The 26,047-nt window shown below is 44.7% G+C and overlaps 1 protein-coding gene across 2 annotated transcripts in view; it reads left to right on the top strand.

Moving 5' to 3' along the window:
* LOC142489483 (opsin-3-like) overlaps positions 1 to 26,047 on the top strand; it is a 150,364-nt gene that overhangs the window by 94,430 nt on the left and 29,887 nt on the right. For both annotated transcript variants that reach the window (XM_075590359.1, XM_075590360.1), the window contains exon 4: positions 25,698 to 25,931. In XM_075590359.1, coding sequence (XP_075446474.1) covers positions 25,698 to 25,931 — 234 coding nt within the window. The remainder of the gene's footprint in view (positions 1 to 25,697; positions 25,932 to 26,047) is intronic.

Below are 26,047 nucleotides of genomic sequence, written 5' to 3'. Positions count from 1 at the left end.
CCCTCTGTTAGATTCCCAATCCCGGACACTATTGGTCGTCCTGGGGGGGTGAGATCTATTTTTGTGGACCTTAGGGAGTGTGTAGAATTGTAAGGAATTGGGGGCCACGTCCCTTGCAGCGTGACCCTCCTTACCCACTACCAGTACTGCAGCGGCTGCTGCCCCTGCCCCCCGTCGCTACCCATGCCGCCGCCCAGTGCATACCTTGAACTCTGCCGTCGCCATCTTGGATTCTGGCACTGGTGTTACAGACTCTCAGCTGGGCTCTACTATTTCCTGGTCTCTCAGCCACTCACGAGCAGCTCTTCGACACGCCCCCGCCATGCCCCTCGTCCGGATTGGTCACTGTCGCTTTAAATATCCTGCTTTGACTTCACTTCCTTGCTCTGCATAGCTCCTTGCTTCCTGTGTAGCCTGGAAACTGTGTCGTGCTCCTGTTTGTCTTTACTCCTACAGATTTGAACCGGCTTGTCTGACTTACCCCTCTGGCTCCCGACTTCGGCTTACCCATCACGATTCTTACCTCTCAGACCCTTGGAAACGGAAACGGATTTAACTACGGAACTCTCTATACTCCTGAACTCGGCAAGTACAACGACTATTCTAAATCTTAATCCAGGCCTGGCCACGCTACAACCACATCCCGGACCCGCTCCCTCTGCTGTCGGTGTGTATATTCAACATCCCACCTCAGTACAGGGGACTGGCCAGGTCTGCGGGCTGCACAGCGTGACATTATGCAGAGCCCAACAGAAACAGACCTGACTGAGGTGGGCCAACTAATCAGGGAACTTGCGAGTTGCATTGGTACTTTGGGAACTCAGATCACAAGCCTGGTACAACAGCTTTCCCAGCTTTCACTACAGCCTATTCCGGCCCCAGCCGCGCAGGGTGGCGACCGGCCATCAGAACTCAGGATTCGTACGCCTAAAGCATATACGGGTGACCCTCTAGCCTGTCGTGGGTTTTTAAACCAATGTGAAATACAATTTGAGATTTCTCCCAGCCTGTTCCCCACCGGACGCACCAAGGTAGCCTATGTTTACTCTCTTTTAACAGGGGACGCCTTGGCGTGGGCCTCTCCCATCTGGGAGTTGCGTGCGGAAACCACCCAGGATTACCAGCTCTTCCGCCAAGAATTCCAGCAGGTATTTGATATTCCCGCCCGCAGAAATACTGCCGCTGCTTCTCTTGTTCAATTGTCTCAAGGTCGTAGGTCCATAGCCAAATACGCATTGGAATTCCGGACTGTCGCGGCGGAGACGCATTGGAACCAAGAAGCCCTTATTGCTGTGTTTTGGCAAGGTTTGTCCGACTCTGTAAAGGATGAACTTGCAGTTCAGCCCAGGCCACAGGGATTGGAGGAATTGATCGCACTATGCATACGAGTGGATCAGCACCTTCAACAGCGCCGTCATGAACGCCAGCGTCCCAGAATTTTCTCTTCTGACCCTATTCTTCCCAGATCCTTCCCAGCTATTCGTCCTGTTCTAGACACTGTGGAACCCATGCAGATTGCCAGTCAAGAGTTCCGTAATACCGACAGGACTGCCGATAGAACCCCTGACCGGACTGCCGAAAGGGCTCGTCGCCGGAATGAGGGCCTTTGCTACTACTGTGGATCTCCGGAACATATGGTACGTTTTTGTCCTTTAAGGCCCAAAGAACAAACACGACTAATGGGGCAAGAGAGACTCATTTTGGTGTCAATATCTTCTCACCCTATCTCTAAAGAGGAACTCCCTAAGAGAATTATGCTTCCAGTCTCGCTTGAAGGTCCAAATTTTCTCGTAACCACAGCCGCTTTTCTTGATTCAGGATCCGGTGGTAACTTTGTGGATCAAGATTTTGCTACTCTTAACAAGATTCCACTCATCGCTAAGAAATCGCCGATTGGCCTCGAGGCTATTGATGTCGTCCTTTGCAACCTGCCTTCATCACGTTAGAGACTCTTCCTCTCACCCTTTCTGCCGGTACTCATACCGAAATCATATCCTTTGACGTGATGCACTCTCCTGCCGTTCCAGTTATCCTAGGATTACCCTGGTTACAGCAGCACAACCCACGCATTGATTGGAGGGATGGCAAGACAATTCAGTGGGAGCCAGAGTCAGATGCCTCACCATTGCCGGTCATTTCTCCTACCACAGTCCTCGCGGGAGTGGAAACGCCCTCGGCTAATGATTCCGCTCTTCCTGAAGCATATGCGGATTTCATCGACGTGTTTAGCAAGACACAATCGGAGGTTCTACTTCCTCACAGACCTTATGATTGCCCCATTAATCTGGTTCACGGCGCTGTTCTTCCGAAATGTAAGTCCTACCCCTTGTCTCTCCCTGAAACTGAAGCCATGGCAGCATACATCAAAGAAAACCTTGAAAAAGAATTCATTCGTAATTCTTCGTCCCCAGCTGGTGCCGGTTTCTTTTTTGTCAAAAAGAAAGATGGATCCCTGAGACCATGCATTGATTACCGAGGGCTCAATCTCATCACAGTCAAGAATCGATACCCCCTTCCGCTGATCTCCGAACTTTTTGATAGGCTTCAAGGGCAAAAAAAATTTCCAAGCTAGACCTCCGAGGAGCTTACAATCTTGTTCGCATCCGAGAATTCGATGAATGGAAGACTGCCTTCAATACCAGAAGCGGCCACTACGAGTATCTTGTAATGCCCTTCGGCTTATGCAATGCTCCTGCTGTTTTTCAGGATTTCATGAATGATGTCTTCCGTAATGTTCTCAACTCTTTCGTAATCGTCTATCTGGACGATATCCTAATTTTTTAAAAAAATCTTCAAGATCATGTCCAGCATACCAGGCTCGTTCTCGCTCGCCTTCGTGTCAATAATCTCTACGCTAAGCTCGAGAAATGTCTTTTTCATCAAACCTCTACTGCCTTCTTAGGCTATATAATTTCAGATAAAGGATTTTCAATGGACCCTGAAAAACTTAAGGCTGTTTTGGATTGGCCTCAGCCCAACTCTCTCAAAGCCATCCAGTGTTTTTTGGGCTTCTCCAATTACTATAGGAAATTCATCCGGAATTTTTCCACCACTGTGGCTCCCATTACGGCCCTTACCAAGAAGGGAGCTGACCCGTCTGTATGGCCTACGCAGGCCGTCTCGTCCTTCGAAACCCTGAAACAAGCTTTCGTCTCGGCACCCATCCTGATGTTAGTCTTCCTTTTACTTTAGAAGTTGATGCGTCGGATTGTGGTGCAGGCGCCATCCTGTCCCAGAGATTCTTCCCTCAAGATAAGCTTCATCCATGCGCTTTTTTTTCAAAGAAGTTTTCGCCCGCTGAAAAGAACTATGATGTAGGCAATAGAGAGCTCTTGGCTATCAAGATGGCCTTACAGGAATGGCGACATCTCCTGGAAGGTTCCCGCGAACCTATTTCTATGTTGACCGACCTTAAAAATCTTCTGTATATAGAAAATGCACGTCGTCTGGGGTCTCGTCAAGCTCGTTGGGCACTATTTTTCTCAGGATTTAATTATACTCTGTCTTATATACCTGGTTCTAAGAACACAAAAGCTGCTGCCTTGTCCCGACAATTTTCTCCGGAGGAAAGATCCGAAGAAACCCCTGAAACTATCGTACCCTCTAAGTTTATAATTTCCGCCAACTCATTTGACATTCTCGAAAAGATCGTTGAAGCTCAAACACAAACTCCGAGTGATCTAGAGGTACCGGAAGGAACTCTTTATGCCGCACCCAGGTTTCATCGAAAGATATTAGAATGGGGCCACTCTGTCCGTTCAGCCGGCCATCCCGGCTTCAAAAGAACTTTGGATCTTATCAAGCGTACTTTTTGGTGGCCTAATATGGCAAAGATGGTTCATGAATTTACTAGTGCTTGTCCAGTATGCGCACAAAACAAGACTCTTCATCAAAGACCCTCAGGCTTGCTCATGCCCTTGCCAGTACCTGAACGTCCATGGTCACATATTTCAATGGATTTCATTGTGGATCTACCCCCTTCCAGAGGGATGAATACCATTTTGGTCATCGTTGACCGTTTTTCAAAACAGGCCCACTTTGTTCCACTCAAAGGACTTCCCTCCTCGCCCACCCTAGCTGATATCTTCACCAAGGAGGTGTTTCCCATCCGTGGGATACCTACATCCATAGTCTCGGACCGAGACACGCAAGTTATATCGAAATTTTGGTGGGCTTTCTCCAAGAGGCTTGGCATGGCACTATCCTTCTCGTCAGGCTATCACCGACAGACTAATGGGCAAACAGAAAGACTAAATCAAACGCTGGAACAATACCTGCTGTGTTTTATTTCCGATTCCCAGGATAATTGGGTTGACCTGCTACCTTGGGCAGAATTTGCAACCAATTCACTTCGTAATGAATCCACGCACGAAACCCCGTTCTTCGTGAATTATGGTTTCCACCCAAGTCGACTGCCAATCTCAAACATTCCGATAGGAGTGCCGGCGGCTGATGAACGGGTAACTACTCTTCAGAAGTCATGGATCAAGATTCAGTCCGCACTTCTTAGCGCCGCTCAGAAATTCAAGTCTCAGGCAGACCACCGTCGTCAACAGGCCCCTAATTACAAGCCAGGGGACAGAGTTTGGCTTTTGTCTAAGAATATCAAGTTGAAGTCTCCGACCCCAAAATTAGCACCTCGATTCTTAGGGCCTTTTCTGATCCAGGAACAAATCAATCCTGTGGCATTTCGTCTGCAACTTCCGTCTTCCATGAGGATTCCAAACGTATTCCATGTTTCCTTGCTCAAGCCATTAGTCCAAAGCAAACGGTTCCCTGCTAAGACCCATAGACCCAAACCAGTCACGGTCCAAGCACAACCTGAATTCGAAATCCAGACAATCATGGATTCTCGTGTACCCAGAGGAAAGATACAATTCCTTGTTCACTGGAAGGGTTATGGCCCAGAGGAACGCTCTTGGGTACCCAAGGAGGACATCCATGCTCCAATTCTCTTGGACCGCTTCCACAAGAAATTTCCACAGAAGCCTTGGATGGATCGTCCTGAGGTCGATCCTGAAGGGGGGGGGGTACTGTAAGGAATCGGGGGCCACATCCCTTGCAGCGTGACCCCTCCTTACCCACTACCAGTACTGCAGCGGCTGCTGCCCCTGCCCCCTGTCGCTACCCATGCCGCCGCCCAGTGCATACCTTGAAATCTGCCGTCGCCATCTTGGATTCTGGCACTGGTGTTACAGACTCTCAGCTGGGCTCTACTATTTCCTGGTCTCTCAGCCACTCACGAGCAGCTCCTCGACACGCCTCCGCCATGCCCCTCATCCGGATTGGTCACTGTCGCTTTAAATATCTTGCTTTGACTTCAGTTCCTTGCTCTGCATAGCTCCTTGCTTCCTGTGTAGCCTGGAAACTGTGTCGTGCTCCTGTTTGTCTTTACTCCTACAGATTTGAACCGGCTTGTCTGACTTACCCCTCTGGCTCCCGACTTCGGCTTACCCATCACGATTCTTACCTCTCAGACCCTTGGACACGGAAACGGATTTAACTACGGAACTCTCTATACTCCTGAACTCGGCAAGTACAACGACTATTCTAAATCTTAATCCAGGCCTGGCCACGCTACAACCACATCCCGGACCCGCTCCCTCTGCTGTCGGTGTGTATATTCAACATCCCACCTCAGTACAGGGGACCGGCCTGGTCTGCGAGCTGCACAGCGTGACAAGAATGTTGCTATCTGTGGTGTTTGATTGGACATGAACTGGTATTCCTGTTCAGATATCAATTTATCTTCTAGACCCTTGTTTAGGATTGTGGTCAGTTCTCTTTGGAAGGTGATAGTCAGATCCGTGTCCAAACTTCTATAGCAACTAACATCGCTCAACAGTCTTAGATTTTCTTTGATGTAGTTATTGTTTTTCAAGACAATATGTCCCCCTCTATCCGAGGGTTTCATGGTAATAACAGTCTTTTCTGATAGATCTTTGAGAGCCGTCTTTTCCTCATGATTCATTTTGTTATTGAATCTATTTTTAGGGATCTTACCTAAGTCTTGTGTTACAAGATTTCCAAACGTGTCTACATTACTGCAGATGTACAGTACATGCCTGTGTGAATTTACTTTGTGGTTTTAATTGTGTATAGGGTCCTAACCCGGGTGGTCTATCTCCCTCTTGCCAAAGGCTAAGGAAAGTTTAATAGTACTCCACATCGATTTCACTAAGGTCTTCCAGACCAGCGTTTTTCAATTTACTCTGTTGCATATGTTTGAAATATTTGTGTAACAGTAATTTATGCGCAAAGAGATTAGTGTCTTTGATACTTTCAAAAACGTCCATTGTGGCAGTTGGTGAGAAGGAGAGTCATTTTCTTAGGACCCTGATATGTTGGTCAGTTAATGTCATGTGGGTTAGATTAATGATAAAGTTGTCACTGTCCATCAAATTGTCAATTAATAATAGCCCCCTGAATTGAAGTTCCCTTTGTTTCTGGGCCTTCGACTTATCTGACCTCTTCTTTCCCTGCCCACTCCTGGTTCTTTTAAATATAGGTCTGGGGGGCCTGGTGCAAATTCTGCCCCTAAAAAAGAAGTGGTATCAGAGGGATCTTTGACTGTTTTTGATTGTGTGTTCATAGAAGAATTTGTATTTTCTTTTTGTGTTTGCTTAGTCTGCTTTTTTCTGTTGTGTTGAACTGCCTGTGTCTGTAGAATAGTCACTCTGAACTACTGTTTGGTCCTTAGATGTTGGTTTCTTAATGTTAAAATTGAAAATGTTTCCCTCTTTATAGTCCTGGGTGCCTCTTGGGAATTTTTTTATGTTTTCTTATTTTAATCTCATGAGTATATCGTTCGGTGTTATTTTTCAATTGTATTTCATATTCGTTAAATTTTTCATTTGTGTTCCAGGTTTTCTATAATTGAGTTTAAGTGAAATGGGCAAACCATGCTCTTCATGTGGGATTTTAATGATACATTTTTCCAACCAAGGTTTTGTATTGCAGCAGGTATAAGCTCTAAGGAAATATCCATGCTCTAAAGGGATAGGAAGTGTAAAGTTACATACTGTATTAAATGTGCCAATTATTTTGCTCAGCGGAAATACAAGCAAACTTGAATTGCAATGCAGGTTAATTGCTTTGTAAGTTGTTATCCAAAATAAGATACATTTTTAATAATTTTACCACCAATTATTGCAATTGACAATATAAATGCAGATACTCCTCACTTGCCAGTGTATTTTACCATAATATTATTCTACCAGCTATACTTGTTTAAACCTCATTAAACAATAGTTTTAACTGAACGTAATAGTTTAAACTTAAAGTATTACAAAGTATTGTTTTTTTTAATTTAATATGAATTGAAGAAGGGATCAAATGGAAATGTGCCAGAATAGAGGTTATTATCACTGACTGCATAAGATGCTGCACAGTACTTATATGCAGAATAGAGGTTATTATCACTGACTGCATAAGATGCTGCACAGTACTTACATGCAGAATAGAGGTTATTATCACTGACTGCATAAGATGCTGCACAGTACTTACATGCAGAATAGAGGTTATTATCACTGACTGCATAAGATGCTGCACAGTACTTACATGCAGAATAGAGGTTATTATCACTGACTGCATAAGATGCTGCACAGTACTTACATGCAGAATAGAGGTTATTATCACTGACTGCATAAGATGCTGCACAGTACTTACATGCAGAATAGAGGTTATTATCACTGACTGCATAAGATGCTGCACAGTACTTACATGCAGAATAGAGGTTATTATCACTGACTGCATAAGATGCTGCACAGTACTTACATGCAGAATAGAGGTTATTATCACTGACTGCATAAGATGCTGCACAGTACTTACATGCAGAATAGAGGTTATTATCACTGACTGCATAAGATGCTGCACAGTACTTACATGCAGAATAGAGGTTATTATCACTGACTGCATAAGATGCTGCACAGTACTTACATGCAGAATAGAGGTTATTATCACTGACTGCATAAGATGCTGCACAGTACTTACATGCAGAATAGAGGTTATTATCACTGACTGCATAAGATGCTGCACAGTACTTACATGCAGAATAGAGGTTATTATCACTGACTGCATAAGATGCTGCACAGTACTTACATGCAGAATAGAGGTTATTATCACTGACTGCATAAGATGCTGCACAGTACTTACATGCAGAATAGAGGTTATTATCACTGACTGCATAAGATGCTGCACAGTACTTACATGCAGAATAGAGGTTATTATCACTGACTGCATAAGATGCTGCACAGTACTTACATGCAGAATAGAGGTTATTATCACTGACTGCATAAGATGCTGCACAGTACTTACATGCAGAATAGAGGTTATTATCACTGACTGCATAAGATGCTGCACAGTACTTACATGCAGAATAGAGGTTATTATCACTGACTGCATAAGATGCTGCACAGTACTTACATGCAGAATAGAGGTTATTATCACTGACTGCATAAGATGCTGCACAGTACTTACATGCAGAATAGAGGTTATTATCACTGACTGCATAAGATGCTGCACAGTACTTACATGCAGAATAGAGGTTATTATCACTGACTGCATAAGATGCTGCACAGTACTTACATGCAGAATAGAGGTTATTATCACTGACTGCATAAGATGCTGCACAGTACTTACATGCAGAATAGAGGTAATTATCACTGACTGCATAAGATGCTGCACAGTACTTACATGCAGAATAGAGGTTATTATCACTGACTGCATAAGATGCTGCACAGTACTTACATGCAGAATAGAGGTTATTATCACTGACTGCATAAGATGCTGCACAGTACTTACATGCAGAATAGAGGTTATTATCACTGACTGCATAAGATGCTGCACAGTACTTACATGCAGAATAGAGGTTATTATCACTGACTGCATAAGATGCTGCACAGTACTTACATGCAGAATAGAGGTTATTATCACTGACTGCATAAGATGCTGCACAGTACTTACATGCAGAATAGAGGTTATTATCACTGACTGCATAAGATGCTGCACAGTACTTATATGCAGAATAGAGGTTATTATCACTGACTGCATAAGATGCTGCACAGTACTTACATGCAGAATAGAGGTTATTATCACCGACTGCATAAGATGCTGCACAGTACTTATATGCAGAATAGAGGTTATTATCACTGACTGCATAAGATGCAGCACAGTACTTATATGCAGAATAGAGGTTATTATCACTGACTGCATAAGATGCTGCACAGTACTTACATGCAGAATAGAGGTTATTATCACTGACTGCATAAGATGCTGCACAGTACTTACATGCAGAATAGAGGTTATTATCACTGACTGCATAAGATGCTGCACAGTACTTACATGCAGAATAGAGGTTATTATCACTGACTGCATAAGATGCTGCACAGTACTTACATGCAGAATAGAGGTTATTATCACTGACTGCATAAGATGCTGCACAGTACTTATATGCAGAATAGCTCATTGGGTTTTTTGTACTGAGCTTTGAAAATGCAGACCCACCTACATCCTAAGTGAACTACTTACAATGATATGTTTAATAAGTTATATCCTGCTTATTTATACTTAGAAACACTGTAGCCTTATTCATTAAAACATTGGTTTTCAACCTTTTTTTTGAGCACGAACACCTCTGGGAAATGTTTAAAATACTGAGGCACACCTGCTCACCGGACTTCACTTACCCATTCTCGCTCACACGCAACACAGTCACCCTCCTAATCACCCTTGAAAACAAACCAAAATCCCCCTTTCTTATACACTCCACATTCACCCCCCAGTGTCACACTTCATACTTACCATTTTTCTCAACACACTCCACATTCAAACCTTTTTCACAGAGCTCACACGTCTCGCTGCTCCATACACTCACACTCAACTCACTTCCCCATCGCCCCCTCACATACAGAACATTTACTCCCCCCAGGTCCGCACATACCACACTTACCCCCTTCTCATACACCTCTTCTTATGCACACCACACTCAGCCCATCCCTTCATACACACACACACACACCACTCATCACTCACCACTTCTCTTACTCAAACCACAGACCTTCTCCTCCCCACACAAAATCATCACGCTCAGCAGCCAGCAGAGTGCTTCCCTGTGGCCGCAAAATCCTTGGCAGAGGGTCGCAGCATACCTGGGTACTATGGCGTCCTGGTTAAGAAACACTCCATTAAACTCAGATATTGCTGAATCGGCTGAAAACAGAATGCTATTTGAATTGATACAAATCTGCCATTTACACCACAAAAATCACCTGATTTGACATCTCATTTGTATGCACTTTTTACCTGATTAGTGCCTGTTTGATGGAATATTTCCTGGATAGTTAGCAGAAATCCCCCCACCCCCAAGTTTGTGGATTTGGACTTTTACAAGAGAGGGTAGAAAGAGTAAGGAAGGAAGAGAGTTTGATTATGCAATAACTGCTAAATAACTACGGTGAGATTATTGCACAGAAATGCCATTACTTCAGTTTAATGAATAGGCAGTTTAATGAATTGAGCTGAATGAATTGTGTGCATACAGGGCCGCCAACAGGGGCGACAACCAGGACTACTATCCCAGGCCCGGTGAGTCACGGTGCACAGACACCCTGACGGTGAATCTAACGTGCCAGATCTGCAAGGTGCCCATCAGAGGGGGCCTGCTGAAGGCCCCTCTGTACGCACCCTTTGGCAGGCCCACTCTGACAGGCACAATATGTGAGCCCCCCTCTGCCAGGTCTCTATCAAGTCCCTTCCATCCGCTGATGCTGCAGGCAAGCACACTACACCTCATCTGTTTTGGCCCTGCCTGCCCTTCAAGTCCATACCTTTACCCTGAAGCACATACTAACTTCTCCCCACTCCCCCCAGGCACTCCAGCAGGAAAATGACTTCCCACTCAGGAACATAACAACCCCTCCTCCCCTCAGGTACATACCTAAAACCACCCCAGCAGGCAAATAACTACCACCCATCCAGGCACATAACTACCCCCACCCCCTCTCCAGGCACATAACTACCCCCCCAGGAAAATAACTACCCTCTGGCACATAACTACCCCCCAGGCACATACTGTAACTAATCCTCCTCCCAAGGCACATAACTAACCTTCCAGCACATAATTATCCCCCTTCCAAAGAAAAGTGTTTTTTTGGTTTCTCCGATGTAAAAAAAAATATGCAGGGACATTTTAAACCATAAATGAGTAAAGAATTAATCTGTTGAAAGCTAAAATCAAGAAAACACCAGTGTCCTATCCTCTCTGCAAAAAAATGTTGTCTCAAACAATATATTGTGTCAGTTAACTCAGCTGCATCACAAACTATACATTAAGCTCTTACCACCTGAGAGGGAGGGCGTTTATTAAAATGGGTAGATGAAAGCAGGAACCAAGAGAGTCCAGTTGACTTTCTGGAGTCTGGCTGTCATTCTTTATGTAAGTGTAACGTTCATGCTCACCACAAACCAGGACTGCGGGGCTGAGGTGGGGATAGGTAAACACCGACCTTAGACCACAAAGCCGCCTGGATTGCGTTTTCCGTGGTCGTGCGTAGCCGGGTCGGGGTTGGAGAAGGCAGTGTAAATGTATTCCAGACTGGGGTCAGGGCAGGCGGCACAGGAGTGATGGTCGTGGTCACAGGCTGGAGTCGGCATCAGGAAAACTTCAGCGAAGGCGCTTCAGTGTAGGTGCTTTGGTGTAGGAATAGCCACTGGAAGGGGGACAGGAACTGGATGTAGAGAAGGCCTCTGGGAGCAGGGAATGCAGACAGGCCACAGAAACACTGAGGACTTCAGTGTAGCCACTTGAGTGTAGGTGCTTCAGCGCAATGAAGGTGAAGTCTGCCAGGAACAAGAAGTTTAAGCACAGGGGCTTCAGCACAGGAATGGCCTTTGGATGCAGAAGGCTACAGGAAGCTTCAGCACAAGAAGACCAAGTCGGGCCAAGCACAGGTACTTGTGGCAAGCACAGTTATGTGAAAGATGATCTATGCTCAGCCGCTTCCTGGGGAGAAGGGCGAACTCTAAATAGCATACACAGCCATTAGGGGCAGAGCTACATAGAAGGCAGCATCAAGCAGACTGCAATGTAATTCCAAGAGCAGGTGATGCTGATTGCCAGTTCAGGAAGGGATTGTGAGGAAAACAATGACAATAGCGCTCAAACAAACCCAAAGTATAATAATAACCACTATTGTGAAAGTGACAATGTGATTAATAGAATCAGTGATAATGCAATTAATAAAATCGGTGATAATACACGTGCCTACTTAAAGTGCATTATAAAGTGGAAAAAACCTCAAAATAAACTACAACCCTTGAAAAAAGACTGTTTCACTTGTCTTCTCTTGGATGATTTTTCAAAGCGTCAGGGGAGTTCGTCTCGAAGTCATAAAATAGAAAAACATATCATAGTGCTAAAATGTTTTAAACAGTGAAAAAAGTGAAATTCATCCAAAATGACTACTCACATTTTAAGAAATCAAATTAGACATTCATCCAACTTAAGGGGTGGATGCGCCCTATGTGTAAACAGCAGCCACCAATCACAACCTCCAAAGGAGAAAAAAGAGAGACCATATAGTGTAGAGGTAAAACAATTATAATATCAAAACATGATTCAAGGCTTACACTTCATACGGTCGATGTGGGCACTCATAGGTAGCGGTTGATGGATATCCCTGGGACTCGTGATTCCTCGGGGTACTCGGTCACCTCCGCTCTCTCTGGAGACACTTGGATCCACACCGGAGCTTTCGTCCCTTCACTTCCGGCACACCTGGAGCCTCCCAGGTTCCCGCTACGTCACTTCCGGTGCGCCAGGGACTACCGGATCAGATGGTGTCAGTGGATTTCTCGTGTTCCCCTTCTCTTGGCTGTTTGACAGGAACACTCTACGCGTTTCGTCGCTCTCTCTTGCGACTTCATCAGGAGTGTCTAATAGCTGCTTACTCTACTACTAATTGTTTTACCTCTACACTATATGGTCTCTCTTTTTTCTCCTTTGGAGGTTGTGATTGGTGGCTGCTGTTTACACATAGGTCGCATCCACCCCATAAGTTGGATGAATGTCTAATTTGATTACTTAAAATGTGAGTAGTCATTTTGGATGAATTTCACTTTTTTCACTGTTTAAACATTTTTGCACTATGATATGTTTTTCTATTTTATGACTTCGAGACAAACTCCCCTGACGCTTTGAAAAATGAGGAAGGGATTGGCCTGGAAGCTCTGTAGCTCTGTAAGGATGAGTTCCAGCCAAATCCAGGAGCGGATCCCTTACAGTATCCCCTCCTTCAGGAGAGACCTCCGGGCGAACAGGAGCAGAATCCCTCTTGAGATAGGCGACATGGAATTGTTTCTGAACCGTCTTGGGCAGGTAGTAGACCTGTGGTCCGGCAGTTCGTTAGCGAGTGCAATCTTTAAAAGGGAAAACAGTGGTACTGCAAATATTGACATGCAGCATGCATCATAGAAAGGTTTAAATATGCAGAGCTGCAGGAAAACTGGAGAGTCCAGAACAGGCAGAACAGGACTGTCAGAAGGGCACAAGCCAGATGCAAGATTTCCATCAATTGTCCCAGAGTACAAGGCAAGAAACACTGATTGTTGGTCGGATTTAGCAGAGAAACGTTCTGGAAGAGCAATAGTATTACTCAGATAGGCACGTAGATGCTTGTGAGAATTTTTTGATACAGATGAAAACCGGTCACCGGGTAGCGAGGGTAGAGGGCATGGGGACTCACAGGAAGGTACTGTGACAGAAACCAGGGGATGGTAATAAATTCCATATATAGGGCTCCCAGGATACTGAACAGTTTCTATCCTGTCTGGCCTGGGAGTGCAGCCTTATAATACATGCACTCCATCCCACAGTTTTGGGCAAGCGCTGGAACTGAGGGATTTCTGTCACCTGTCATGCTAATTAGAAATCAGGTATGTAAGACTGATTTCCTGTTTGCTCTTGTCTCTTCTCCAGAGCCTGGAAGGCTGCTGAACACAGTGGGGAGAAGCCCCTTCCCCACACAGGTTCAATTGTTCTATTCATTTGGCTAACTCTGCAAAAGTACCTTGTTTTGTTGTTGGAAAGTGGAAAAGCCACTTCCACCCTGAGTTAGGGAAATCTAAGTTAAGTTATCGCTCAGGTGAGCAGTTTTTGTTTTGATGTGTTTTGTTGTATGCACTGTGGCAGTCTCAGTGCCTGGGACTGAATAAACCAGGCACAGCCTGTTTAAAGGAACAGTACGTGACGCCTCCTCATTTAACCTACCCCAAAAGACCGTGTTCTAACCGTCCCGGACAAGCAGCGGAGCCCCGGAGTAAGCCGTTTGTCACATATGGTGGAGAATGCGGGCAGAACACTAAAAGGTCTGGGGGTTAAAGAACTTTAAAAAAAAAAAAAAAAAAAAAAGTTTTTTTTCTCTCTCTCCAAACAAGATGGAAGACGTGGTGAGTGCGCTGGTACGCAATGTCGCTGTCCAGAAAGACGCGAATGAAGCCCAGCAACAGGCGAGTGAAACCCAGCGACAGCTGTTAATAACCCAGCAAGAGACTAATGCAATCCTGCAACAGGCGAATGCAAACCAGCAAGAGACAAACCGCTTGCTGAGAGAGGAGCAACAGCGGTTCGCTCAGGGCTTACAGCAGGAACTCGAGATCCTGAGGGGGACTATCAGTAACCTTCCACTGGCAGCGGCAGCCCCAGTTCCGAAAATGACCAGGGCAAGCCACTACCTTCAGAAGATGGGACCCTCGGATGATGTGGAAGCCTATCTTCTCACGTTTGAACGCACGGCACAGAGAGAGGGATGGCCAGAAGCTGAGTGGGCTGGTCTAATCGCACCCTTCCTAAGCGGCGAACCCCAGAAGGCTTACTTTGATCTAGAGCCAGCCGAAGCTAACGTCTATGCAAAATTGAAGTTCGAGATCCTCGCCCGCCTCGGCGTAACCACGGCTGTTCGCGCCCAAAGGTTTCACGCATGGTCCTTCACGATGGATAAAGCCACCCGAAGCCAGATGTATGACCTCATCCACCTCGCCCGGAAGTGGCTACAACCCGAGATCAACTCAGCAAGCCACATCGTGGAACGGTTGGTCATGGACCAGTTCTTGAGGAAACTTCCCTCTGCCTTACGCCATTGGGTCAGTCGGAGTGACCCCCACAATGCGGATGAGCTTGTGGCCCTCGTAGAAAGGTACAATGCAGCAGGAGAGCACCCGCAACCCACAGTCGTGGAGGAACCCCACTACCCGAGGTTCCAGGACTCTTCCAGAGACGGTAAAAGGGTACCGGGGTTAAGGGGAGCTGAAGAGCGGCGACCACCTTCACGCAGCACCAGCAACAGTGGTTCGCACACTAAGGGCAATAGCCAACATGGGGAGCCGGGAAAAGGCTCTAAGTGGGACACAGACTATGTACCTAAATGTGTAAATTGTCATGAGAGGGGCCACACAGCAAAAATCTGCCCACTAAATGATGAGCCCATGCAATGCAACAGCGTGGAACCTTATTCGCTGTTGTCCCAATGTATGCGCCCTAGCCCAGAGGACCCCTTGAATAACCATCTGTGGGCATTTGTAAAGGTTAATGGTAGGAGGGTTCGGGCACTTCTGGACTCTGGGAGCATGGTCACACTAGTGTCCGAATACCTCTTGCCCATTAAGAAGAAACAGGGAAACAGTTCACAAAGAATGGCAATTTGTTGTATACATGGGGATAATCATGAATATTCCACTGTTGATGTTTTTTTTGAAACAGAGTTTGGTTCTTTAGATTTCAAGGTGGGTATTGTACCCAAACTGGCACATGATGTGTTAATAGGGACCGACTTTCCCCATTTTCTAAAAATGTGGTCCCCCGCTCAGAATAGCGCCCAGAGTTCAATAGCGGACCATAACGAAGTATTAGAAGAAATAAATCCTTTCCCGTTTTCAGAAATGGAGGTTGACGAGGGCCCAAATAAGAAGGGGGAAAAGGAGGAGTGCTGTAAAATTCCCTTCCCCATCACTACTTTGGTAGGGAATACCCCAAATCAGGATGTTGATCAGACACTTACCACCCCAGAACCGGATAAGACCCTCGCTGACCTAGAGGTCAGTCCTGGGAGTTTTAAGAAGGCCCAGTGGGAGGACCCCACATTAGAGGTAGCAAGGGGAAATATACGGGACCTGAATAGTACTCTTGGCCAACCAGATAGGTCGCTTGCTTACCCCTACTTCGAGGTAGAGAACGACCTAGTATATCGGGTTGATAAAAGAAAATCAGTTACAACTAAACAATTGTTGGTACCACGGACATTCCGTAATGTAGTGTTACACCTCGCACATAGTCATCCATTGGGGGGACACCTAGGGGTGGAAAAGACAAAAGAAAAGGTTCTCCGAAGCTTCTATTGGCCTGGGGTTCTGGCAGAAATTACGAATTATTGTTCCTCATGCCCAGCATGTCAGATCACCGCCCCGTTCAAAGCGTATCGTTACCCATTGGTACCCCTTCCCATAATAGAGGTACCATTTGACCGGATTGCTATGGATCTAGTAGGACCCCTAATAAAGTCTGCTAGGGGACATCAGCATATATTGGTAATATTAGATTATGCCACCCGATATCCGGAGGCAGTTCCCCTACGTAGCACCTCTGCCAAAAACATAGCAAAAGAGTTAGTAGTTCTGTTTTCCCGGGTTGGAATTCCTAAAGAGATTCTATCTGACCAGGGAACACCGTTTATGTCCCAAGTAACAAAAGAGTTATGTAAACTCCTAAAAATCAAGCATCTCAGAACCTCAGTCTATCATCCACAAACAGATGGTTTAGTGGAAAGGTTCAATAAAACCTTAAAGAGCATGTTACGGCGGGCGGTCGATAAAGATGGGAAAAACTGGGATTGTTTGTTACCGTACCTGTTATTTGCCATTAGGGAAGTTCCCCAATCATCCACAGGCTTCTCCCCGTTTGAACTATTGTATGGCCGACACCCAAGGGGCTTACTGGATATAGCCAAAGAGACTTGGGAACACGAGGTTACCCCTTACAGAAGTGTAATAGAGCATGTTGCCCAGATGCAGGACCGCATTGCTGCAGTCCTACCCATAGTGAGGGAACACATGGAGAAAGCTCAAGAAGCACAGAGGAATACGTATAATAAGGGTGCTAGGGTCAGAATTTTTTTTCCAGGTGATAGGGTACTAGTTCTGGTTCCCACCGTGGAAAGTAAATTCCTTGCTAAATGGCATGGGCCATATGAGGTCTTGGAAAGAGTGGGAGAAGTAAATTATAAGGTAAGACAGCCAGGTAGGAGGAAACCTGAGCAAATTTACCATATAAACCTACTCAAGCCCTGGAAAGATAGAGAAGTCTTGTCAACCCTAGTAACCCCAGGTCTGTCAGAGAGTCAAGAAACTGACCCAGAGGTTAGCATAGCTGAAACCCTGTCCGTTCATCAGAAACAAGAGGTTCAGAATTTAGTGAGCAGAAACAAAGAAATCTTCTCTACACAGCCAGGTAGAACTAGCGTAATTGAACATGACCTAGTCTCTGAACCGGGGGTCCGAGTTAACCTTAAACCGTACCGAATCCCAGAGGCCAAAAGAGAGGCTATAAGTTTAGAGGTTAAAAAAATGCTAAAACTAGGCGTAATTGAGGAATCCCAAAGTGGGTGGAACAGCCCTATAGTCTTAGTCCCAAAGCCAGATGGTACAACAAGGTTTTGTAATGACTACCGGAAACTAAACGCGGTGTCAAAATTTGATACTTACCCTATGCCCAGGGTAGATGAACTTGTAGAGAGACTGGGCAAAGCCCGATATCTCACAACCCTAGACCTAACAAAAGGGTACTGGCAGGTTCCCCTCACAGAAAGGGCAAAAGAAAAGACAGCCTTCTCAACCCCAGACGGCCTCTTTCAGTATAGGGTGTTGCCTTTTGGCTTACATGGAGCTCCCGCCACATTCCAAAGAATGATGGATAAAATTTTAAAACCACATGCTCGGTATGCTGCTGCCTACCTGGATGATGTGGTAATCCATAGTGAAGATTGGCAATCCCACCTTCCAAAGGTCCAAGCTGTGCTCGACGCAGTTCGGTCTGCTGGACTAACTGCTAACCCCGCTAAATGCACCATTGGTCTGGAGGAGGCCAAGTATCTGGGGTATTCTATTGGCAGGGGTTTACTCAAACCCCAAACACTCAAAGTGGAGGCGATACAAGGTTGGCCAAGGCCAGTTACAAAAAAACAAGTAAGGACCTTTTTGGGGTTAATTGGGTACTATAGAAGGTTTATTCCCAATTTTGCGACTAAGGCAACCCCACTAACCGACCTCACAAAAGCAAGAGGACCACTTATGGTAAAGTGGTCCCCCGAAACCGAACAGGCCTTTAGAAGCCTGGAAGAAGCTCTCTGTGCCCAACCAGTGTTGGTCACACCTGACTTCTCCAAAGAGTTCGTAGTCCAAACCGACGCATCTGAGGTAGGGCTGGGGGCGGTACTCTCCCAGGAGTCTCAAGGTGAGGAACACCCCATCCTTTATTTAAGTAGGAAACTAAATCCCCAGGAGAAAAATTACTCCATAGTAGAGAAAGAGTGTCTCGCAATAAAGTGGGCTGTAGAGACGCTCAAATACTACCTGTTGGGGAGAAAATTCCGGTTGGTCACAGATCATGCACCCCTTACCTGGATGTGTCAAAACAGGGAAAAGAATGCTAGAGTGACCAGGTGGTTCCTAAGCCTACAACCCTTTAAATTTTCTGTGGAACACAGGTCAGGGCACAAACATGGCAATGCTGACGGGTTGTCAAGGATGCACTCCCTAATATCCATGGTCGCTCATCCCTCAGGGTCTGAGCTGGGGGGGAGGATATGTGACAGAAACCAGGGGATGGTAATAAATTCCATATATAGGGCTCCCAGGATACTGAACAGTTTCTATCCTGTCTGGCCTGGGAGTGCAGCCTTATAATACATGCACTCCATCCCACAGTTTTGGGCAAGCGCTGGAACTGAGGGATTTCTGTCACCTGTCATGCTAATTAGAAATCAGGTATGTAAGACTGATTTCCTGTTTGCTCTTGTCTCTTCTCCAGAGCCTGGAAGGCTGCTGAACACAGTGGGGAGAAGCCCCTTCCCCACACAGGTTCAATTGTTCTATTCATTTGGCTAACTCTGCAAAAGTACCTTGTTTTGTTGTTGGAAAGTGGAAAAGCCACTTCCACCCTGAGTTAGGGAAATCTAAGTTAAGTTATCGCTCAGGTGAGCAGTTTTTGTTTTGATGTGTTTTGTTGTATGCACTGTGGCAGTCTCAGTGCCTGGGACTGAATAAACCAGGCACAGCCTGTTTAAAGGAACAGTACGTGACGCCTCCTCATTTAACCTACCCCAAAAGACCGTGTTCTAACCGTCCCGGACAAGCAGCGGAGCCCCGGAGTAAGCCGTTTGTCACAGTACTGATACAGTTCTCTTGTTAAAGTCCAGGGCCGTTATACCTAGCAAGTTAAGTGTGACAGTTGGGGTGAATAAGTAGTTTTTTGCCGTGGTGCTGGCAATCAATAGGAGGTCAGCAGCCCTGGGTAGATGGGCCTTAGGAAGAATCAGTACAGATGTCTGGAAATCCGCAGAGGAAGTGGTAGACCCCAAAGAGCAAGCAGAGAGAAGCATGCCCGTACCCACAGTGGAATCACAAGAAGCAGGAACCGTCACCTCAGGCAAGGCAAGGAAGTCCAATAGGGGTGCTTCTGTCTTTGAAGATGCACCACAAAATCTGGAGAGGGCACCTCAGGCACTACACAGGAACCAATGGGTAGTGAATATGTTTTTAAAGTGGGAGAGCTTAGATCAGTGCAGATTATATCAGGTACAGCAGGAAGCTGGGTGAGTGGTAAACTTGACTTAGAAGCAAAAGTTTTGGAGTTGGAAATGGGTAATTCAAACACTGAAGAAAAATCAGGGAACCACGAACTAGACTTCGGAATGGAAGTCCCAGACTCAATGGCTTCACGAGATACTGTAGAAGAATCAGTGCAGTATACACCCGTTTTGAACACAGGGGCCTTTGAATCAGTAGATACAACAGGTACTACAGAAACCTCCATGAGAGGTAACCCTGAGTTTGCGGCAGCAGTTATGATGTCAGTAGCGGGTACCCCAAATACTGTGGAAGAATTAGCAAGACACAGCCTTGTCTTAGGAGTGGGAATCACAGACTCCAAGGCTACGTGAGGAGCTGTGGGAGGACTAGAGAGAGGAAAACTATTCTTTGTTTTGGGGGCTTTAACATCACCCCCGGTTATGACAGGAACTGCAGAATAGTCAGTAAAGAGTATGTTTGTCCCTGACATGGGTGGCTGAGAAGCACCAGTGGTCATCCTAGGTACTGCACAGTCATCAGAGAAAGACATGTTTGTCTCTGAAGTTGGAGTCAGAAGATCAACAATAGGTGTACCAGATCCTGTGGGGACTGTCATGGAAAGAACCTTAGAAACAAAAATGGGTTTATCCAACATTGCATGGGACCCAGCAGTCTGGGTACTTGTCAAGGAAAAATCAGAACTGGGCCTGTTTAACCTGGATGGAATATATGTGAAGGATCTGCTTGTCACTGAAGTGGATGTCTGAGAATCCAAAGTAGGCATACCGGATATTATGGGAAACTTTGTGGCAAGAGCCTTCAAATTGGTCAAAGGAACTTCAGACATTGCAGGGAACTCTGAAACATAGAAAGTTGACTTAGGGACTGAATCCTTAGATGCAGTAGCAAGAAACGCAGATCTTGCAAGGGAATCAGAGACAGATAAGCTTACCTCTGAAGTGGTAGATAGGGAATTAGTGAAAGAGGGACCAATTACTGTGGGAGGCTCTAAGGAAAAAGGTAGAAATCTAAAATGTCTGAGGAACAGCAGTGGTTACACTAGGTGCTGCAAAGGGTTTAGTGAAAAGTGTGCTGGTCTCTGGAGTGGCCGTGTGAGAATTTACGCTAGGTACTGCAAAATTATTAGGAAACATTGAAAGAGAGAAAATTGGCTCAGAAACTAGAGCCTTAGATGCAGTAGCAGTAGACTCAGACATGCCACGGGCGGAAGAGAACCCTGTCAGACACGTATTGTATAACCCTGTCAGAACCCTGTCAGACAACAATTTTAGTGAAAGGTGAACTTGTCCAAAAAGCAGGGACCTTAGGGTCAGTCACAGGGAGCTTAGACATGGCCGAAGAATCAGAGAAAGCTGAATGTGCCTTGAAATCTAGGGTTTTAAAAGTAGCAAGGGTTAAAGCAGGCACTGCATGAGAGTCAGAGAAAGGGGAAATTGAGTCAGAAACAGGGGTCGTGAAAAATTCCTCTTTAGGTTCCTGACATGCAACGTCAGTTTGGTGATCGCAAGAAAAAAGGGGTTTAGACATTTCAGCGCTATGGACTGTTACAGGGCAGCAAAGCTGGCCCGATGGGGATCCATCCGTTTCACACTCTGGTATGAGAGTAGGAAACATCTTTCAAACTGGGTCGTTTTTTCCCACAGGGTCAGTTTTCAGACAGGAGCAGGTTTTCAGACAGGGGCTGGCTTAAATCCACCTCAGCGGGGTCTGGTTTGTGGGGCTGAGCATACTGTAACGTTCATGTTCACCACAAACCAGGACCGGACAGCGGGGCTGAAGTGAGGATAGGTAAACACCGACCTTAGACACAAAGCCTGGACCGGATTGCATTTTCCATGGTCGTGCGTAGCCGGGTCGGAGTTGGAGAAGGCAGAGTAAATGTATTCCAGGCTGGGGTCAGGGCAGGCGGCACAGGAGATGGTCATGGTCACAGGCTGGTGTCGACATCAGGAAAACGTCAGCGAAGGCGCTTGAGCGTAGGTGCTTTGGCGTAGGAAAGGCCTCTGGAAGGGGAACAGGAATTGGATGTAAAGAAGACCTATGGAAAAAGGGAATGCAGACAGGCCACAGAAACACTGAGGACTTCAATGTAGCCACTTCAGCGCGATGAAGGCGAAGTCTGCCAGGAACAAGAAGCATAAGCACAGGGGCTTCAGCACAGGAACGGCCTTTGGATGCAGGAGGCTTCAGGAAGCTTCAGCATAAGGCCAAGTCAGGCCAAGCACAGATGATTGTGGCAAGCACAACTACGTGAAAGAAGAAGATCTATGCTCAGCCGCTTCCTGGTGGGAAGGGCGGACTCTAAATAACGTAGACAGCCAATAGGGGCATAATTGCATAGAAGGCAGCATCAAGCAGACTGCAGTGTAATTCCAAGAGCAGGTGATTCTGATTGCCAGATCAGGGAAGGATTTGCCTGGAAGCTCTATAGCTCTGTAAGGATGAGTTCCATCCAAACCCAGGAGCGGATCCCTTACAATAAGTTACTGGTATGTTATATTTTCTACCTTTTTTTTGCTAATTTGAGTACTGAAAAAGGCCTCTTAGGAAAAATCGACACTATGATCAGTTACAACTGTTTATAATCTTCAGGCATGATACCAGAATAGCCGTCTATGGATACTGAAAAGGAGAAAAATAATCCAGCTTTAAAAGAGAGTATTTTGTAAAGTAGTAGGTGCAGTCACATGACTTCACAGGAGCCTCGGGTGCATGAAAATTCACCTGCAAAGGGGAGGTAAATTGAATACAAACAATTTCTCTAAAGAGAGATTGAACCGGCACTCCTGAGATTGAAAAAAAAAGATTCTTTATTCTGGTTGACTCAACGTTTCGGTCACCAACTCAAACATTTGTCAAGTTGTCAAAGGTCCGAGTTAGTGACCGGAACGTCCATTCAACCAGAATAAAGAATATCTTTTTTTCAAAACCACAGTTCAGGCCTATTCTATCTCTATAAACACAACGGATGAAATAGAATTCACCCAAACAGATCCGCATTTACTGCACTCAGTCCAAAGGAGTAGATAACGATAGTGTAATACTTATCTATTATACTCGCCATTGGGAATATAAAAGATAAGTATTACACTATCGTTATCTATTCCTTTGGACTGAGTGCAGTAAATAGGGTTCTGTTTGGGTAAATCCTATTTCATCCGTTGTGTTAATATATGTGCCTTTGGCTCTCCCTATATGCACCGTCCACACTATATACCAATTATTAATACCTACTAAGGCGAGCGGTGGTAGATCTTTTTTGTTGTTCTGTTCTATCTCTATTTAGAGAGATTATTTGTTTTCAGCTTTAACAGACAGTGGATGTAACAGTGGGTGTAACGCTATTCAACCCAGAATTAAAACGGTATTTTCATCATAGTTTCTTTTCCCAAGGCACAATCAATCGAGATTTACTTTTACAAGTATTGCCACAGAAGGGGTGGAATTATGCAGTATGGCATTGTCTAACTTGTTAGCACCGTTGGTTTCTCAACTAATGCAAATGACTCTTGTGAATGCTTAGAACAGTAGTGTGCAGTCCTCAAGGGATACCAAAAAGGCAGGTTTTCCACCCAATACATATCTAAGCAAGTTGTCTTAACCTATTAGCACAGCCTAGTTATCCTTAAGTACAGATGTAGCCAATGTCATTGAAATCGTTATCATATGGTATGGCACTACTTCAAATTGTGCGATTTTGCAACTCACCGCTCAATTGTATTTACTTGCAAATAACATGATAATGCGTTAGAACTAGCATCAGCAAAAATGTGTTGGCGTGCAATAACGGGTGCAATGACCTTGGCTACATCTGCATGTGTTAATTATAGAAATCCTTAAAACCTGGTCTGATGACACCCCTAACGGACTGAACCTGAGCACCACTGGCTTAGAGCAAAGTTTATCAGCATACATCCAGAAAGTTACAGGAACAAATGCTACCTAATGTTAGTGAAGATTTAGTAAGTATGGGTTGTTGGTAAATCACAGGTGAATAAAAACCCCTATCAAGGGCTTTGTGTTTTAGCGATAACAATAACATAAGTCAACTGAACTACAGTATGTATCTAGCACTGGAGGAAATGCACGAGAAGCAATACATAAATAATACAGATTACTAAAGAAAATGTTTAAGTAACATTGCTTATGTGTTAGAAATATTGAAAACAAGCTAAGCTCAATCACAGTTATGGCTCTCTACCGTCACTGTAACATCACATATTTCTAATACAATAGGATATTTGTTTTAAAAGATATTTTAAGGTCATATGAGATTGTGTGAAATGTAAAAGATAATTCTATATTTTGCAACAGCTTTTAGTGATCGTTAATTAGCAATCAAGCCATTCATGGTGTCCAATGACTATTGCAGTTTAGTGAACCGCATGTAAGTGTTAATGCAACATAATTAAATTGCATAGCTCAATCCTTTTCTTCTTTACTAATAAACTCCCAGATGCACTAAGCTCCGTTAGGCTATTTAACCTGACGCTAACCTAAAATAATGTTAACTTATCATACTGTATCATAATGTCTATGTACTTAAGCATATAACCCAACATTAACCCAGTGCTACTCCTTACGTATGGCTATTTTTTTTCAGCCATTAGTCATAATGATACACTAAAGGAGTAATTTGCATATCCAAATTGGCATATTTCCCAGAGATCTCAGGTGTGCCCCTTTTTAGTGCACTGATGTCTCTGTCTCTTTAAATACATTTGAAATGGAAGTAATCATATTTCTGTGTCTGGAAGTATGGGAATTTTCTAGACATTTGTTTTAGACCTAGAAAAATGGATTGCATCATATAGCAGTATATTATAGACAACGCACAAAACACTGTCGTAGCTGAACCTGTTGTATGGAAAGATGGTATCTAAAGCACATCTCACGAGAAACCTTATTAAAATAGGAGATTAGGAAACTTAATGTGACTTCTCATCCATGATGCATGAAGTTAGAGTTACTTTAATGTTTAATGTGCCTACTCATCCATGATACAGATAGGATTATCTTAAATTATTGAAAAATAGACAAGCACAATGACAGATCAGTATATGCATATTTAAAAGAATAATAGCACACATCAAGAGGCACAGTGCAGAGGTAGATACTTAGATGATGCCATTAACGTTGTCCTTAAATATGTGGGAACATTTCTATTGACTGGCAGTCTTTAAAATAACTGGGTCCTGTTTTGAAAGCCGGCTCACAGGTGACCCTTGGTGTCCATGTGTATGCTGCTCCCGTCTTGCTTCTCCACACTCATTTCCACATTCCGTGTCCGCCAGGCGTGTCTTCTGAGATCCCCATGCTCTCTTGACAAACACTGTCACCAATGAACCCTTCAGCAGTGTTTGTCAGAAGAGAAGCCCAGCGGACGCCGAATGCCGAAGTGAGTGTGGAGAAGCAAGACGGGAGCAGCGTACACGTGGATGCCAAGGGTCGCCTACGAGCCGGCTTTCAAAATTGGATCCAGATATTTTAAAGACTGCCTGTCAATGGAACTTTTCACACATATTCAAAGACAACGTTAATAGCTTAATCCAAATATCTACCTCTGCATCTCATATGTAAGTGAGCATTGTGTGTTATTATTCTTTTAAATATTCATATACTGATCTGTGGTTGTACTGGTCTATTTTTTCTTTATCAATCTACATAAGAATCCCCCTTGGGGGAAACAGAAGAGCCAAGAAACCTTAGCTCTTATGAAATGAGCACACTACTCATTCTTTTACTGATGCCTTTGTTTATATTCCAATGAGAGGTTAAGTTGAGCACAGTTATTTTCTTTTTGCTTAAATTACTGAAGTTATTATTGTATCCTTTACCAGGTTGGAAGAATCAGAAAGACTGCTGCTCGCAAAAGGGAGTACCACGTGCTATTCATGGTGATTACCACTGTTATCTGCTACCTAATTTGCTGGATGCCTTATGGAGTGGTTGCCTTGCTAGCTACGTTTGGAAGGCCAGGGGTGATAACTCCAGTAGCAAGTGTAATTCCATCAATTTTGGCCAAGAGCAGTACTGTATGTAATCCTATTATCTACATACTCATGAATAGGCAGGTAAGTCATCACATAACTTTTGTATGCATGTATATTATATTTACATAGCAACAACAATGTATGCAGCACTTTCCAAACAGGAATACCAGAATCACACGTGTTATATATATATTATG

This window comes from Ascaphus truei, chromosome 3, assembly GCF_040206685.1.
Source record: "Ascaphus truei isolate aAscTru1 chromosome 3, aAscTru1.hap1, whole genome shotgun sequence".
NCBI classification, from domain to species: domain Eukaryota; kingdom Metazoa; phylum Chordata; class Amphibia; order Anura; family Ascaphidae; genus Ascaphus; species Ascaphus truei.
Note: the sequence above shows the minus strand (reverse complement) of the source record. Positions and strands in the feature narration are given on the sequence as shown.